Below are 17,220 nucleotides of genomic sequence, written 5' to 3'. Positions count from 1 at the left end.
GGAATGGCTGTATATGTCAAGTGACCAGATGTTCAGAGGTCTAACGCGGGACGACAAAAAAAAACAAAACGTTATGTATATACGTTATGTGAACATAAACCGTAGTTTAGCAAGTCTAAACTGATCAGTATTATTTCTTTCTGAGTATCGGCACTCAGTTGGGATTTTTCGATGGTTTAGATTTTGTTCACGCCCGAAAATCACTCGCTCAATCAGAGCATTTACGCCTGGCAAGCACGATTCAAATTCTACAATTTTCTTCAAATTACAGAATGGAATGCTCGAAAATTCCAATTCATTTTTCATCTATTTTAGTGTTAACGCATGCATTCAAAAAAAAGGACTAATTTCGGATGGCGATGAAAGATAATTTATAGGAACAAATTTTCTTTAAATCTCACGTTTATTAAGTCTACAACAAAAATGATTCAAGGATGTTGATTCGCAGAAGCAGCACTGTCAAGCAACTGGATGATTTTTCCATACTGCAAGCCACAGTGATAGAGTTGGACATCCTGAGGCACTTTGTGTCCGCCAGATATAGCCAATCTGGTATTTACAATATCATCACTTTGCCGCTCTTTAAGGCGGGAGATCGAAGCAACCGGCCAAAAGGTGGAGAAAAATCGGGCCAAAATGGACATTTTTATGCGGAAGCGTCAGACGAGACCGGCCGTGTCAGGCAATCACCCAGAAGGAGTAGCTTGAGGTGTTGGTGAAAAACTTCGTTCCGGCGAAAGAAGTGAAAAACTTCTTTCGTACTCATACTGAAAGACGAGACGTACTTGATGCTAGAATTCAACGAATGGCAGGGGACCGGGTACCTTACGTTCCCCAGATAAGCGATGACGTCGAATATATCATTCACATCAAGTTCTCGAAGAAGGTCCTTCTCTGACAGACGTGAAGGGAATGTCCAAACCGCTCTTCTTTCGAGTCATATGGTGAACGGGGAGATATATAGTACGAAGTGCTTGCCGGAGTTGGGAAGGTAATGTGGTCTTTATGCCGAACCTGGGATCAGCCCATTATGCCAAAAGATCACTGGAGGATGGATCGGCTGGAGATAAACATTGTCGCGAAGACCACCAACATTCTCCAGCTGCGCCCGATAGAAAACTTTTGGGTGAATGGCCAAAATAGAGTTACAGACGACCCCCAAAGTCACGAAAAGGTAAAATAACACGCCGATATACATCTTTTCATCGGCCATGGTTCAGGTTCCGGCCAACTTCCGTAAGACCGCCCAGCGTTTCATTTACGATACTTCATTAAACAACTCTGCCTCTTCCTGTCGAGTGTACACTAGTTCTTCCGGCTTAATTGAAAACCTTAAGCCCTGACCGAGCTAGGGGACCAAGGATGAACTTTTCATCTGACTCACGTTGTTTCCTGCGGATCAATAGTGGACTTTCATAAAAATCATTTTCCAATTTTGTTGCTGTCGCTTCCAGTTGACACTCTATAAACATAAAGCCCAATGTCGGTGCGATGAAATCAGCTCAAGGTATTAATCTTTGGATGCATTCATCCATTTAAGAAAATCAACATGATCAAAATGTGATATTGAAACATATTGATATCGCGGGACATTTTCGTTTCTTTTGCCAAATGCGGGACGTTTCGCGGGACGAAATCTTATGCGGGACGTCTGGTCAGTTTATGTATATGCGTACCGTGGTTGTTATTTCGTTACGAATGATGTTTACGTGGTGTTTCATATATTCTCCATAGTCCTTAAATATAAATAGCAGCACATCTCCGCTACGCTATTTTGCTATTTGTATCTGCTCCCGTGCGCATCGAGATGCAACAACTGATGCAACTTTGTTGATGGTTTGACAGAGAATTCGTGAAACGTTTTCTCAAAAACGGTCTTTCTTACGATGTTTTATTATTTGTCGCAACACCAGCGTATGGCTCAGTGTGCAAGCTATGTTGAACGCTTGTTTGGTGGGACATCTTATGCAGTCACGACAAGGATGGGGGATAACGAGAAGCGAAAATTTGCGCTAGGGTATAAATAGTGGATCTAAACTGAGGCAAATTTTCAATCCGTTTCTATACTCGGAGCAGCGAACATCGTTTGTTTTGCGTCATCATAATATGTCTGTTGTAACCAATGGCCGTATCGTATTTAGGGCAGAATGAAAATATACCGTGATACTTGTTCTGTTGTTCGTACAAAAGTGATACTTTATCTTTGCTTCTATCCGTTTCTAGGAACAATGAGATCTAGACACGACTTAATTTGTTATGAGGCGACTTAATGAGTTATGAGATGTGGAATAATGGTTCTGGTGCAACAGGTATATAATCGCCTGGAGCTATCAAATGCGAAAAAGGCCACCGGAATTGCATTCGACATAAAAGTTCATTGACATGAAGAAAGAAATTTCGACATTTGATCAGCTTGTGTATTGTTTTTGCGAGGACAAGAATAAATCATCAAAGAGTAATCGTCAACTGATTCTACAAAAAAAACATTTTGAGGGCGACCAAATCATTCTACTAACCAGTTATTTCTAAAATTTCTTAACATTCTAAAATAACACCCCACATTATAAAGAAGCTCAAACAGTTTAATCGATTCATGCTCGAGTTATGTGCGTTCATACGTACGCAAGTTTGTTTTATATTGGGTTGGGGAAAAAGAAATGTCGTATATTGTCAACATATGGCAACACTTAAACATGTCTTGTGTTGTACTTATCGTATCGGGTCATACTATACGGCTATTTAAAGACGACAATCTGTGCTACAAGTGTCGTTTTAACAGTGTTGTGATCAGCGTTGCCAATGTTCCAGTTTAAACTGGATTCTTCCAGTTTTTTCACTCGATCCAGTCAAATAGTTAAACCCCAAAATCTTCCAGTTTTTTCAAATATTATCCAGTTTTTTATATGTGTGCTTCAGTTTTACCCATTTTATGTAAAATAAATTCAAAATGTATAAACAATATCCCTCACTCACCCTTCCTATGCCTTGCCCAACTCAGTTTTTTTTTACATTTATCGTTCGTTCGATCCAATTTGCGTTTACCTTGGATTGATCCTTCTTTTATATCACACTCGACTCAGTGTTATTTTTTTCTTGCTTACACTTCAGAATTTCTAGGCCCTCCTAGTTGAGACAAATTGAACTACCATTTCAATTAGCATTGAACATCTTACCCAAATAGGTTCATAGAGCCCGTGTGATATGCTGGCTTTGAGTTTATATAATCATCAAATGTTATAGGCCCTCCAAATCATTTTAAATTTCAGAAAACCTTAGTGTCAATGAGTTCCATTGACTTTGATTGATATGAACATAAAACCCAAGTAATCTTGTCCCCGTTTACATCAATGGGATTTTAATGGTCTCTCAAATGATTTTTAGTTCTAAATAGCATTAATATTACGCATGATCTCAACTCTCCTATTTGATGCATATTTCGAAAAAAAATGCAGGCTTTGCATAAAATACATAAGCACTATAGTGTTTATTTAGCAAGTATGTATACTATGGATATTTTTCCAAAAGTATATTCTCGAGCAGGAGGAAATACTTAAGGATACCTCATTTTGACCTTGATACTCAAATTTAATTTGGACAAGTCTGATATAAAAGCAAAATACTAAAGAATAATATCAAAATTGGAGAGAAATAGCTTTTCAATACCAATATTTTATAATCTCAATACCACTGTAACACTGGAGCAGTGTTGCTTTGTTATTGAATGTGCCCTTTTTTAGAATTGAAATATGTGGAGGCGATCTAGCGTAGTGGTAACATCCATACCTCTCACGCAGATATCACGAGTTCAATTCTCACTCCCGACATTATTCCAAAAATGGAAGTAAAAGTGACGAACCAGCCGAAATGTGTTGAAAGTCACTGGGACCCAATGAAAAAATATTCTAGAATTTTGATACATAGATCACTGCATACATTAGTGCAGAAAAAGAACAGGATTGGTGTTAAATTCCGTGTCCCTGTGCACCTCAATTAATCTGGGCATGACATGTCATGAAGGACATGAAGCAAAAAATACGAGATTTTTCTAGTTTTACCCAAAAGAAACCGTATTTTCTAGGAAGAAAGATCCTCATACAAGACACACAACACTATTAAATGCTCATAAACCAATATATATTTCTATCTCAATGAAGTATTCAACACACTCTAACTGTCATTCCAACTACATACTAAATCTAGGATACCACATCCTCCCCTCACACTAAAAATAATGATACCAGAAAGCACCGTACAATGAATGATCTTTTTTTATTCATCAGCTTCATTGATCACATTAAGGAATCTCTGTGGCCTTCTGATCTGCCACGTGTTAAAGTGCTTAGCGATAGATTCTCAGTTATCTGGTAATGCACCTTCAGACAAACAGCGTTTCTTAGAATCCTTTGTGAGAGATTCGTGTTTTGTGTCAAAATGGCTGCCAGATTTTTGTGTTGATTCAGGAACTTCCTCCGTTCTTTATTTCTTTAAATGACATTAACATTCCTAGAGAAACTTCGCCGTCTTAACATAGATATTACTCGCGTCATTCTCATTAGTACTTAGTTGAGATATCTCTGCCAAATAATATGCCTTGAATGCATTCTTAGTGACAAGTTCTAGAATACGCGTGACCTTCTTCTCACGCTATGTGAATGAAAATGAGGATAAATTTAGAGAAAAAAAGAAAAAAAAACCACATCGGCCACATATTTTCATTTTAACACAAAAATCATAGTTTTTTTTTCTTTTTACATTACCCTTGTCCGCCAAATTGCTGTATTTCTTTCGTTAACTTCCATCCGTATATAATCAAGATGTCAACCATTTGTCATAATCCGTTCAAGATCATCCTTAACTGCATCGCTTAACATAAAGTTTCATCGCGATCTCCCATACAGAACGTTCGATCAGCACTTGAATGAATTCTTCCTTCCGCTACCCTGACTCCGCTCTGCGTATGTTGAGGGGCGAATTCTCTGCAAATGGCTTGAGCAGCCACGAGCCCGATAGCCATTTTGATGTCGCTTTTCCCTGCTTAACCTGTACCACTTTTGTTTCTTCCGCAACACTACGCGATGTACGAATTGACTATTTGTCTGTTAATGTTTGATTATTTAAATTATATTTTTAAATGTTTGTTTATTTCCTCTATACATTCACTTGTATTTGCTTGCTTTAAACATTGGACCACACAAATAAATTTTATTTATACATTGGTCTTGGGCATTACCCGACTCAGCTGTTTTTTACTGAACAAGTTGGCCTTGGGCTTGACCCGACTCAACTGTTCCTTGAGTTACACTCGACGTTGAATTTTGTTTTATCTTATTTATTTATTTTTAGTACAAGTTGGCCTTGGGCTTTTCCCGACTCAACTGTAACCGAAACTCAATGTATAACCTTTCTGTACAAGTTGGCCTTGGGCTTAAACCGACTCAACTGTTTTGGCCTAGAGCTATACTCGACTCAAAACTTTTAGTACAAGTTGGCCTTGGGCTTAACCCGGCTCAACTGTTTTGACTTTAGGTACATCATTTTCCTAGCAACCCTTCTCACCACATAAATAATAGAAACAAATACACAATACTACAACTTCTTCTTCTTCTTCTTATATGGCACTAACGTTCCTAGAGGAACTCCGCCGTCTCAACGTAGTATTACTTGCGTCATTTTCATTAGTACTTAGTTGAGATTTCTATGCCAAATAACACGCCTTGAATGCATTCTGAGTGGCAAGCTCTAGAATACGCGTGACCACAGTGCAAGTCAGAGGAAATTTCTTTAAAGAAAAATTTTCCCGAACAGAACGGGAATCGAACCCGAACCCCCGGCATGTTAGGTTTGACGCTGACCACTCGGCCACGGGAGCACGACAATACTACAACTATAAAACTTAAAAAAAACAGTTACAAGATTTCATAAGAAACCTGACTCAGATCATCATGAAACCGTGAGTACCTTGAACATTGCTCCGTTTTATATATATATATATATATATATATATATATATATATATATATATATATATATATATATATATATAAGAATTCCATTTATCCATATCAAATTCATACATAGAACGCAAACAATAACGACATCATATTTTGGGCCGGATCACGAACATCACTGTCACAAACGCTTTCACGTCACTTACACTTCACTTAATCTTTTAGTGTCTATCATCATTGTCACGTGTAACAAAAAACTCCGTGAAGTGAAAGAGTTCATTCCCGTTTATAGGAGACATGTCTAGACAGCTGCATAGTTTCGGGCGTTTGAACGTTATGTCGGTTGTATTAGAATGACAAGTTTGTAATTATACCTCGATGATTCGGTATTTCAATGCCAACTATTCGGACTCATTCCATGAATCATTTGATTGGTGCGTTAGTTTGCTGAATCAAACGCTGGTTCAAAGATTAGGAGGAATACTTGGTTGCTCTTGAATAATATAGTTGTTGAACATATGGGAATGTAGTTTTATTTCCTCTTTCTATAAATTACTCTAGAGATAATGCATGACTATCATGAGTTTAATAATCGATACCTCGCACGCTCTTGTACTCAGCTCTGTCTTACTCGTTTGAAGAGTGAGAAGAATTTAGTATAGTTCAACGTTAGAATCATTTGTAAGAACCGTTTCTACAATTTCGATGAATAATAATATCTTCTATATCTCAGAATAAACCCCAATTTATCCATCTCATGATCAGTATAATCTGAGCTACTTCAATATGGGATTCTGAAGTTTAATCCTCTTATCCTTCCCATTCTCGTGTAATTTGATATACGGAACATGAGGTTTGATATAATTATTTAAACAGAAACTGGTCAGTAGCGTCAGAGGCATAATTTACATATGAAACATCTGATGAGTTTCAAGGAATTTGCCAAAAGCAGAAAATGATTCAGATTTTCTTTAGACGGATATCGAAATTATGGAAAAAGAACTAGAGAATAATTTAAAAATTATTTATTCAGAAGCTTTGCAATGATAGATTCTTTTTTTTCTTCTTTGAAACTTAAATATTCTTTCATTTAAAGTATGTCTTCAAAACAATATCGTTGAAAATATATTTTACGTAAAAACAAAAGATCAAAGGCCTCATTCGATGTAGCTATCGTCCTGATTCGGATCTTGTCCACCAATTGCGAATGTTGGAATTACAAAAAACCAGCTCTGCAATGTTGGAAAAACATTACTGTTATTATTTTATATTGTAATCAATATTATACATAATCAATCAAAACGATCGTTTTGGGCCAGTGGCCTCCATTGCCATTTTATGGGGTTGCAACTCTCTGTTAGTCTAATCCTTAAAATAGAAACAAAAAAATTTCTATTCATTTAGGACAATCGAAATTAGACCTTTCGCCATGTTTCAATCGGTGTACGTGAGCTACATTTATAGTCCTCAATTACATCCCATAGCGCATTTATCGAATCCAAATAAACAAATTTACGTCCTCTACGTCAGGATTTCGTTCTAAAAATGCTACCAAGCGGGTAAATTGCTGTTTGTTTATCTTTTCTTTCTTAAAAAGCAAGACACGATTCAAAATGTTAGCAAAAAAGCAAAATAAATCCGAAATTAAACTTACTCCATTCCGCGTGACTAGCTTTCACCATCTAAAACAGGAAGTGGGTTATATCTATGGTATAACCGCAAGGGTGACGTAGGACTATCGTTGATTTAGAGATCATTTGTTTGAAGTTGAATCTAAATCCATCCTGAATGAATGAATAAATAAATATTTGGGTGACTTCAAAAACGAGAGCGTTACGTTGGAGACTCAAGGTTTTATGCATCCAATATTGGATACGAAAAACCTTGTTCTGAAGAATAATCTTCAGAAGCTTTCCTGCTAACTGCACTTGATTGACAAATCACAAAACCAAATGTATCAACGTGGTCTCAGTATTATATGGATAGAAAACATTTCAATAAACTCGCTTGAATGTAATTTTCAATTCTAATGGGAACTGGCAGATTATTTTTCAGCAACGATCATTTCTTTCCAGGTTTCTTCTCGATAACCAGCAAACGAAAAGAGTTGCGCGCGTGTATGTGTGTGTGTGGCGGCTGCTTCTATGTCTTCCCGAGGAACCGTATTTCGATGCTGATACTCTCTTGGTCACGAGAGTATCAGCATCGGCTTTTCTGCGCTCCCTCACAGTTAAAACAAACTGATTGCATTTCAGGTCAGGTCAGGCCAGGTAATGAATCCCTCGATCTTTCGCCGTTCAGCTCGTTCAGTAACGATGTTGTCTTGTCGATGTCCTCAGGCGTCGTGCACAAATTACATAACGCTAAAAATCCGGAATTTGAACCCCTCCCCCCTCTTTCGTAACGCAATTTCTTATCTTTAATAAACAGAAAGTAACGCAAAATCTACCCCCTCCCCCCTTATCACGTTACGTAATTTGTGCACGACGCCTCACGAAAAATGAATGGGTTTCACCACCAGAATATCATTTAAGTATGCTTTTTGTGCGTGATTGAATCGAGAGAAGATGTGGTTTACGTTGGCAATTTGGAAGGCAAACTAGAGGAGAATGAACTCTCTGAATATGAAAATTTCGGCGACTGAGCAATAATCGATTGAAAATTATATAATTTTCGCGATACGAAACATTTTCCGTTTTTCATGTTATGCATCCAATATTGGATACGAAAATATTCTACTGATGGGAAAGAATAATCTTCAGAAGCTTTCCAGCTAATTACACTTGATTGAAAAATTACGAAATCAAATGTATTTGGTCGCTGTGTTATATGGTTAGAAAACATTAAAATAAACTCTTTCGCATGGATGTATTTTTCAATTCCCAGGGAACTGGCAGATTATTTTTCAGCAACGATTAGATCTATCCGGAACTTTCTCGATGCTGAATGGCATCCTAACGGAAAGAGTTCTGCGCGTGTATGTGTCGATCCTTCGCCGTCCACCTCCTCCAGCACGTTAGGCAACGATGTTGTCTTGTCGATGTCCTCACGAAAAAATGAATGTGTCTCACCACCAGAATATCGCTTAAGTATGCTTTTTGTGTGTGATTGAATCGAGAGAAGGTGTGGTTTACGATGGCAATTTGAAAGGCAAACTAGAGGGGAATGAACTCTCTGAGCTCGGAACTTTCCGCGACTGAGCAATAATCGATTGCGGGTGCATACAATATTGGATACGGAAATATCCTACTGAGGGGGAAGAATAATCTTCAGAAGCTATCCTGTTAATTGCGATTGATTGAAAAACCACAAAACCAAATGTATTTGGTCACAGTGTTACATGGATAGAAAACATTCAATTAAACTCTTTCACATGAATATATTTTGAAAATTCCCAAAGGAACTGGCAGATTATTTTCAGTAACGATTAGATATTTCCACATTTTCCTCGATACTGGAAGCCCACCAGTGGTTAATGCCAACTCGATAACCACCTGTTAATAGCAACGCGTGTATGTGTGTGTAGCGATGTCTTCCCAGGGAACCGTTTGTGGCATCACTCTCCTCCTGATAGATTCCCTTCTGGCCTAGGGTGCACAAAGAGGCTCTTGGTGACACCGTTCATCCGCGCTTTCATGATAAATAAAGAGCTTCACCGCAACAGCGACAACATGCTCCAATCGCTGTTCAATTAGAACTGAGTGGATTTCCGAGCGCCGCTCGCTTATATACCGATTGGTGATTTCAATAGCCTGTTTTGAAAGCAATTTTAAGACTATTGAAACAAGTTTTTGGATCAAAAAGTAACAAGTATATAACGCGTAGACATTTTATCTTTCGAATGAAGTGTTTATCATTCCATTTCGTTCAGTTGTTTAGGAGCTATTAACGCTCAAAATCTCGGTCTCCGGCGTAACGCTTTCGTTTTCGAAACTTTGATTTTACACCCCGGTATAGAAATGAAAGACGTAGTCCTACGTCAAAACACAAGGGACAAATATACTTGTTTTTCCCCGTGACGTGACAGTATCGTGGTATTCATAATAACACCAAGTTCATCAAAGTTTTCACGACGGATGAACTCTTCCGGATTCTACACACACGGTGGCAGCCGTAATAAGGCTGTATACAATTCAGTTCGTTTTCACCGTGAAGTGAAGTGATCAGGCCCTTTGTTTACCAATACTAATACACATCGCCTACCACTCCACCTCGATATATACTCGTTGGTTTCATCTGTTCATCCGTCTAAAGTGCGATTCACATACAACATCCACGTCACGTTCACGTCCCGTCACGTCACGTTACGTCAGTTATTCTACCATGCAATTCTCATGAAACCATTCACATACACCGGCGGCATAACAACCCGTCAGCGACCGTTCATCGAATACGACCGGCAGGATTTGTAGAAAACAATATTTGACGGAGACGGACGGTTCGTTGGGGTTTTGTCTGGGCTTTGTGTCTCGGCTTTTGTTTTGATTTTGATTGTATTCTTTATGCCAACATATCCCTTAGTTTCCAAATTTCGAAGTCAAAATCATTCGCTACTAGCTGAGAAAAATAGCCTATATATTATTATTGTTGAATAATGCTCGGGACTACGGGGTTGAACCATTTAAATAATAGAATTCAATGATTTTCGTTGATTTTTTATAAATTTAGTACTGGTTCTAGGTATGTTGATTCGAAAGAGGGCATTGCAATTTAAAACTGTTGTAGGTGGCGACACCATGAATAACATTAAATAAATCATTCGTTTGACCCTTGACGTGACGGTGCTGCTGCAAGCCAAGGCGCCTAGAAGTATATCCTAAGGTGGGCCAACTTGCTAAAACCACTCTTCAGCCATCTTGGAAGTCTACTGTGCTTTGTTTGTAAACAAAACACAATCCGCTAGTGCCGAAGCTCGCTCGTGATCAGTCTGTCTCTTTCACGCTATAAGCAAATAATTCCCCTTCTGCTTTCTTTCGTACTGTTTTCATATACTGCTCCCCTAACCAACTTAGTGACGAAACGGCCTCACCTAGAACCATAGACCCGTCTTGCTGCAAGCATAGACTGCATGTGTGAATTGGTCGAGACGTTGACGGAACGTGGACGTTCTTTTCCATAACGTTCTATGTGAATCGCACATAATGCGGGCGCTACACGATTCGTCCAACGTTTCACTCGAATGTTGGACTCAAACATTTGACTCGATGAATCGACAAATGTTGTGACGAATGTGCTGCTACACGGTGAAGTGAATGTTCGATTCAATGCAATCGGTCCAAACAATCGGCGAGTATTTGGATCGAATGTTTATTGTGTTGCCTTCTAAATGGCAACAAGTTTGCGAACAAAACGGCGCATATTTGACTTAAATTGGATAATTTTAAGTGTGTTAAATAAAGCGTCGAATTTCGATCAAAAATACGACATTTCTTTTTCCCCAATCCTATATATAAGATACGAACAACCACATTAAAAATATCTTTAGTTTTAAATGATGTCCAGATTATCGCCTAGTAACAGTCTCTCTGACACCATTCTGTTGATAAACTGACTTAAATACATCTAACATGTCCTGTTATTCTTCTTGCCTCCTCCCAGTGCTGTGCTCCCAATTCTACTACGAGATGACTGACGACAGCTCAAGTGGCACCAACAAAGTAGAGCGAAATGGTATTGGCGCCAAACACAACTACGGTGCTACTGATGAGATAACTTCCTACAAGCCACCACCAGCCGAAGGAAGTCAAAGCCCTACGGTGGACCACCAAATGGAGAAACGTTCAACGCTCAAGATCGTGGAGAAAATCGGTTTCGGCCTGGGCCACGTCTACAATGACCTGTGTGCGGGGGTATGGTTCAGCTACACGTTGCTGTTCATGCAGGGAGCCCTCGGAATGCCGGCCCCCGAAGCAGGCGCACTAGTCATGCTCGGACAGGTTGGGGATGCTATTGCGACGCCTATCGTTGGCTTCTTAACCGACCGATATGGAACTAAGAGACAATGGCATATGGCCGGTAAGTCATGGTATTGATTTCGTTTGGGATCGACTACAATCGAAACTGTTCGCGGCTTCCTCATTCCAGGAACGCTCATCGTATTTCTAACATTCCCAATGATTTTCTCACTTTGTCCGTGGTGTGATGTGGCTCCGCACTGGTGGGAGATCGTATACTTTACTATTGTGATATTGCTGTTCCAGTTCGGTTGGCCAATCGTACAGATAACCCACTTGGCAATGATCCCGGAGCTCTCTCGGACTCAGAAGGACCGCTCGGATTTAACAGCGGTGCGGTATTCCGTGTCCATCATTTCGAACGTGATCGTCTACATAGTCACATGGGCGGTGCTTCGAAGTCGTACGAGTGCAGACAGCCAGATAGGTGCCGGCGATGCCTATCGATTTCGAGTGAGTACATTTCTATGGCCTCTCTCACCAGACCCATGTCTTTATGCCCCACTTAACCGCTCACAATGTTAATTCCACGTTTATTTTACGCTCATCGTATGTGGTGCGTTAAATTGAGTAGGATGTCTCGTTAATACTGACACTGGTCGGTGTTTCCATGTCCGTCCTATTCAATTTTTCCCTCGCATTCAGCGGTTACGAACATCGGAGACATGCCGCCCTACAGCATAACGTCATCAAGGCCGACAAAAGAAATGGGGTCGATCCGGAGAGGCAAAGTTTGCTGCGTTCGGAGAATTTCACTCGCGACAGCGTTGTTCCCGGAACCGAATCCGTCCTTCCGAATCATTCAACGACAACAGCGAATGGAGATGTTGTAGTAAGGAAGCCAAAAAAAAATTTCTTCAAATCTCCGCTGCTTTACCAAAACGCGTTGCTGTGAGTGTGTTTGATTGAAATTTGTCCAAATCTGTTTATGCAAAGTTTTATGATTCCTTCAAATTTCACACAGCTATGTGTTCTCGCGTCTGTTTATGACGACATCGCTGGTTTACATGCCGTTGTGGTTGGATGAACGATCGTACCAACCAGACCCCGTTCAGAACAACGCCAGCGTTGAACATCTGGCGACAGTGCCTCTGGTGTCGTTCCTAGCCTCGTTCATTGCCTCGTTGGTGTTGAAGTACGTCAACAGGTTCATGGGCAACAGTTGCATATACTTCATCGGTTCGGCGATCAGTTTGAGTGTGTGCACGTGGATTGCCTTCAGCCCAGGTTCAGCCACCTTCAGCACCGCCGAACTGTTGGCGATAGCATCGTTCTTCGGAGCTGGCAGCTCAATCACTATGATCAGCAGTTTGTGCATCACGGCCGATATGATCGGTAAGCACGCCGAGCAGGGTGGCTTCATCTACTCCGCCGTTACTTTCACCGACAAACTGATCACTGGCGTGGTGGTCGTCATAATCGAATCCGCGTAAGTAACATTCATTTGCATCCAACGTTACCGAGAATGATGATCGTTCGCGCTTCCAGGAAATGCCAAGATCGAAGCGATTGTCCGGACTACTACCGAAGCGTACTGGCGTACGCGTGTGGAACAGCCGCGAGCCTCGGCTGTGTCACACTGACAACACTGGTTTGGACCAAATTCTGCACGAGACCACAACGGCGGCGATGATGATTCCGAGCCATGTTACAATACATAGGTAGCAACAATAATGTATTATGAGAAGTTTGGTTTTGATATTGTACTATAGTTTTAATCGCTAGAAGTAAAAAAAAAGAAGATAGTTTCAGAGTTGAGAATTGTCGTGTTCGAATATTTCCCTGAAAACTTCTGCCCCTGTTGGATATGAATCACTGCGTTCATAGTATGAATTTTTGTGGTATGCCCCATTTGTTGACATAGGATAACTTATTTCGATAACGTATTGAGGGTACAAATTGAAAAACTAAAATCGATCGCATTGTGAAAAATGGAAAACTACTTTACATGAAATCGGGATTAAAAAAAAATGTTTGATGCCAAATGTCTTCAAATCTCGTCTCGAATTTTTTTTGTCGAAAATCGACTCTCTGGAATTTATTCATTTTTTTCGAAATACAAGCTAAAACGTATGGTGTAGGGTGCCAATGAAAATGGCCATCTTCATTTTTCATACGGGACTCCTTGCGAAATGTTGATCTGCGTCAGTGAATACCCTATTCAAAAAATTAACTCGATCGTACTTCATTCTAGTGTCGCAGACGTAAAAATTTGAGTTTTTCGAAAACCAAAAAATCTTGGGGGAATGGAATCAGGATTTAAAAAAAATCATGCCGAATGTCTTAAAATTGCATGAAACGTCGAGATCCATGGTTATCTCGAGATAAAAATTTTGTCATAAATTTCCTGTCTAATCTATATATATATATATATATATATATATATATATATATATATATATATATATATATATATATATATATATATATATATATATATATATATATATATATATATATATATATATATATATATATATATATATATATATAATTCGCCGGGAGTACAAGTTAGACTGATTTTATTATTGTCAATTTTACATCATGAAGCCTAGCCATTTACCTAAAGCCCTTACGCTGCACATTCTATCCAGTCCGTTGTCGCGTCAGGTACAGAGTCCGAATCGGTGTTTTACGTTGGTGTCCTAAATTGTTGTTTCGCTTGCGTTTGCGAATTGATGCTACCGATAAACTGTTCCACAGTGATCGGTTCTGTTGCTGTGGGGAAAATGATGTTGCTTGCGTTAACTACTCCCTCATCAAGTTTGGATCGTCCCGATACAATTGTGTTGGGATGATGGTTGTCTGCTGAACTGATGTTTGGCTTTTCTTCATTGGGTGTCCTTTTCTTCTGGTACCAATGGTAAACTATGACGATCAAGCCTATAATGAAACATATAGATGAGAGGCCCAAACTTGTTGATGTTTGGATGAAATATTGGGTTTTAATTATCTCCAGTTGTTCTCGGTATTGGAAATGTAATTTCTTTAATGTATGAAAGTCCAGGTTCTACTCGAATTCGTTTTGTTCAATTTTCACGCCATCCAGAGGCACTATTGTTGGGATAATTCTCGATGGAAATGTAATGGAGCTGAAAGTTTTGTTGTTCAGTGAGATTGTACAGTTCTCGAAAAACAACAGCATCGTTCCTGTTAAAACTCTGTTGTTATGTAGACAGTCGCTTGATAGTGTGACTGTTGTGATTATGACGATGACATGGTTGTCTGTCAATCGTTTTATGTTGGTTGTATTCCGATAGTTCGTAAAGGTGCATTTTCCTGGGGAGCCTCTTATGATTTTGGAGAAGCATCTGTCGTCTGAGGTATCGTCTAATTTATCTTCTTCGCAAATGGAGTTTTCGCCGATACTTTGGCAACTGCCTTTGATGAAATAGGTGGAGTTTCCGTAGATTGCTGCTTTATGCCAAGGGAGTTTGATGATTTGACCGTTGATTGGAAGTGGTTCTAGGAGAAGACTGGTGAATGGATGTGGTAAAATCTGCGGGACGCCGATGATGAAGTAGAGGATGGATTCCTTGAAGAGGGCTCTGATGTCTAGGTAATCGTATGCTTGGTCTGGATGTAGAATGGTAATATTTTGTTCTTCTAACTTATTTGAGAAAAACTTTAGTTCTTCTGCTTCTAGAAAATTCTTAGAAATGATATTTATTTTTGCAAGTTGTATAACTTCGAAAATTGAGTCTAGGTGTTCTTGTATTAGGTCGACATGATTAGAAATTTTAAATGCCTGTCGGATTGCTGTGAAATTTTGATTGACAAGTTTGTTGGTGATTAGAGATTGTCTGGCTGATATAATTTGTTGCTTGATTATTCTTTGTTGTTCATTAACGGAATCTATTGATTTGTTTATACGTTTTCCTAGATGTTTGTTGATAGTTACTTGAATATTATTTTGCTTTATAAGTTCTTGGTTGCCTTGTTTTAAGTCATTTATATCGTTATCTATTTGGATTCGATCTTCTTCATCTAAATTGCCTGTAATCGCATTTATGGCTGAGCCTAGAAAATTGAATGCTCCTCTCTTGTTTCTTCTATTTGGTAACAATTTCATATACGTGTTTTGGGCTTTCTTAAATTTGGACTGTAATGTGATATAAACGTCGCTGAAGTCTGTGAATATTTTAAGTCCGTCGATAGTGATAGCGATGTTGTTTAGTGATGGTCTATAGTCTTCCAAGTCTATTGTGTGATATATCCTGTGACGTCCAGTCTTAATTAGTACGTTTCCGGTCTGTAACGTCACTAGTCCTGGGTTTCTGGTCAGGTCATGTATTTGTATCGTTCTCGATGATGAGGTCGCGATGAACGTCAGCGTAATTAGTTTTAGAAGTTGGCTCCGCAACATCTATAATTTAGAAAAATAATTTGTATGGTTTCATTTTCGCCGAATATTTTCTTTGTGTATTTCTCTGCCAGAGTGGTCCAGAAACGTTCTACCTTTATCTTGGACAACTTTGACTGGGAAATACATTTCTTTTCCTTTGTTCCTTATTCCTTGTCTTCTATTATATACGGTTTCTTCCTCTCGAAGAACCGGTGGATGTTCTCTCTTTTTATTGTGGTAAAGTATTTAGTTAATCCTTTACGTACATCTTGAATGTTCCTAGATTTGATGGGAATCAATGTAGCGTATCTCGAGAATTTATCTAAAAAGGAAAGGAATATATTAGGTTGTTTTAAGAATATATCTAGATGTATTAAATCTAAAGGCTTTTTTTGGGTCCGAGCATGATTTTGTATGGATGCCTCTCGTATTTATTTTTATTACAAATGCGACAGAGCCTTACAAACTGTCGTATTTTTCTTTTCATTGCTGGGAAATAGTACCTGTTTGCTATTTGTCTATTATTTTCCCATACCCCTCTATGTCCATTTTCGTGGGTTTGTTCTATAACAATATTTTGTTCCTCGGCCGTTTTCAGATCTATGAGAATTTTTTGAGAAAAATAAATTTTGAAAGGTTTGCCTCTACTGAAGTAGTTTCTATAGACGATTTGAATCGTCTGTATCAACTTTTCCGGGCAAAGGATGCAGTTTGATCTTTTGGGATCAATGTAATCTTTAAACATTTTAATTAGGTATGGAACTCTAAATATCAATTTCGTAATTTTTCGTCGGAAAATTCGTGGAAATTTTATGTCTAATCGCGTTGGTGAAGGTCAGTTGTTCGCCTTCTACATAAAATATACTCTCATAATCTGCAATCACTTTCATTAGGTTAGATTTTTCTTCTTTGTTCAGATGATCAACTCTCAATTGATCGAAAATGGGTGTCCTGCCAAATTGAGTTACATAAT

At 38.9% G+C, this 17,220-nt stretch overlaps 1 protein-coding gene across 1 annotated transcript in view; it reads left to right on the top strand.

Annotated features, from left to right (window-relative positions):
* Positions 1–13,662, top strand: part of LOC129770599 (major facilitator superfamily domain-containing protein 12-like) — a 38,764-nt gene extending 25,102 nt beyond the window's left edge. Inside the window, exons 2-6 of the mRNA XM_055773543.1 lie at positions 11,547–11,963; positions 12,033–12,355; positions 12,477–12,793; positions 12,867–13,331; positions 13,391–13,662. Coding sequence (XP_055629518.1) covers positions 11,573–11,963; positions 12,033–12,355; positions 12,477–12,793; positions 12,867–13,331; positions 13,391–13,535 — 1,641 coding nt within the window. The 5' untranslated portion in view covers positions 11,547–11,572 and the 3' untranslated portion in view covers positions 13,536–13,662. The remainder of the gene's footprint in view (positions 1–11,546; positions 11,964–12,032; positions 12,356–12,476; positions 12,794–12,866; positions 13,332–13,390) is intronic.
* The last annotated feature ends 3,558 nt before the right edge of the window (positions 13,663–17,220 follow it).

This window comes from Toxorhynchites rutilus, chromosome 2 (assembly GCF_029784135.1).
Source record: "Toxorhynchites rutilus septentrionalis strain SRP chromosome 2, ASM2978413v1, whole genome shotgun sequence".
Lineage (NCBI taxonomy): Eukaryota > Metazoa > Arthropoda > Insecta > Diptera > Culicidae > Toxorhynchites > Toxorhynchites rutilus.
This window is presented reverse-complemented; position numbering and strand designations above follow the sequence as displayed.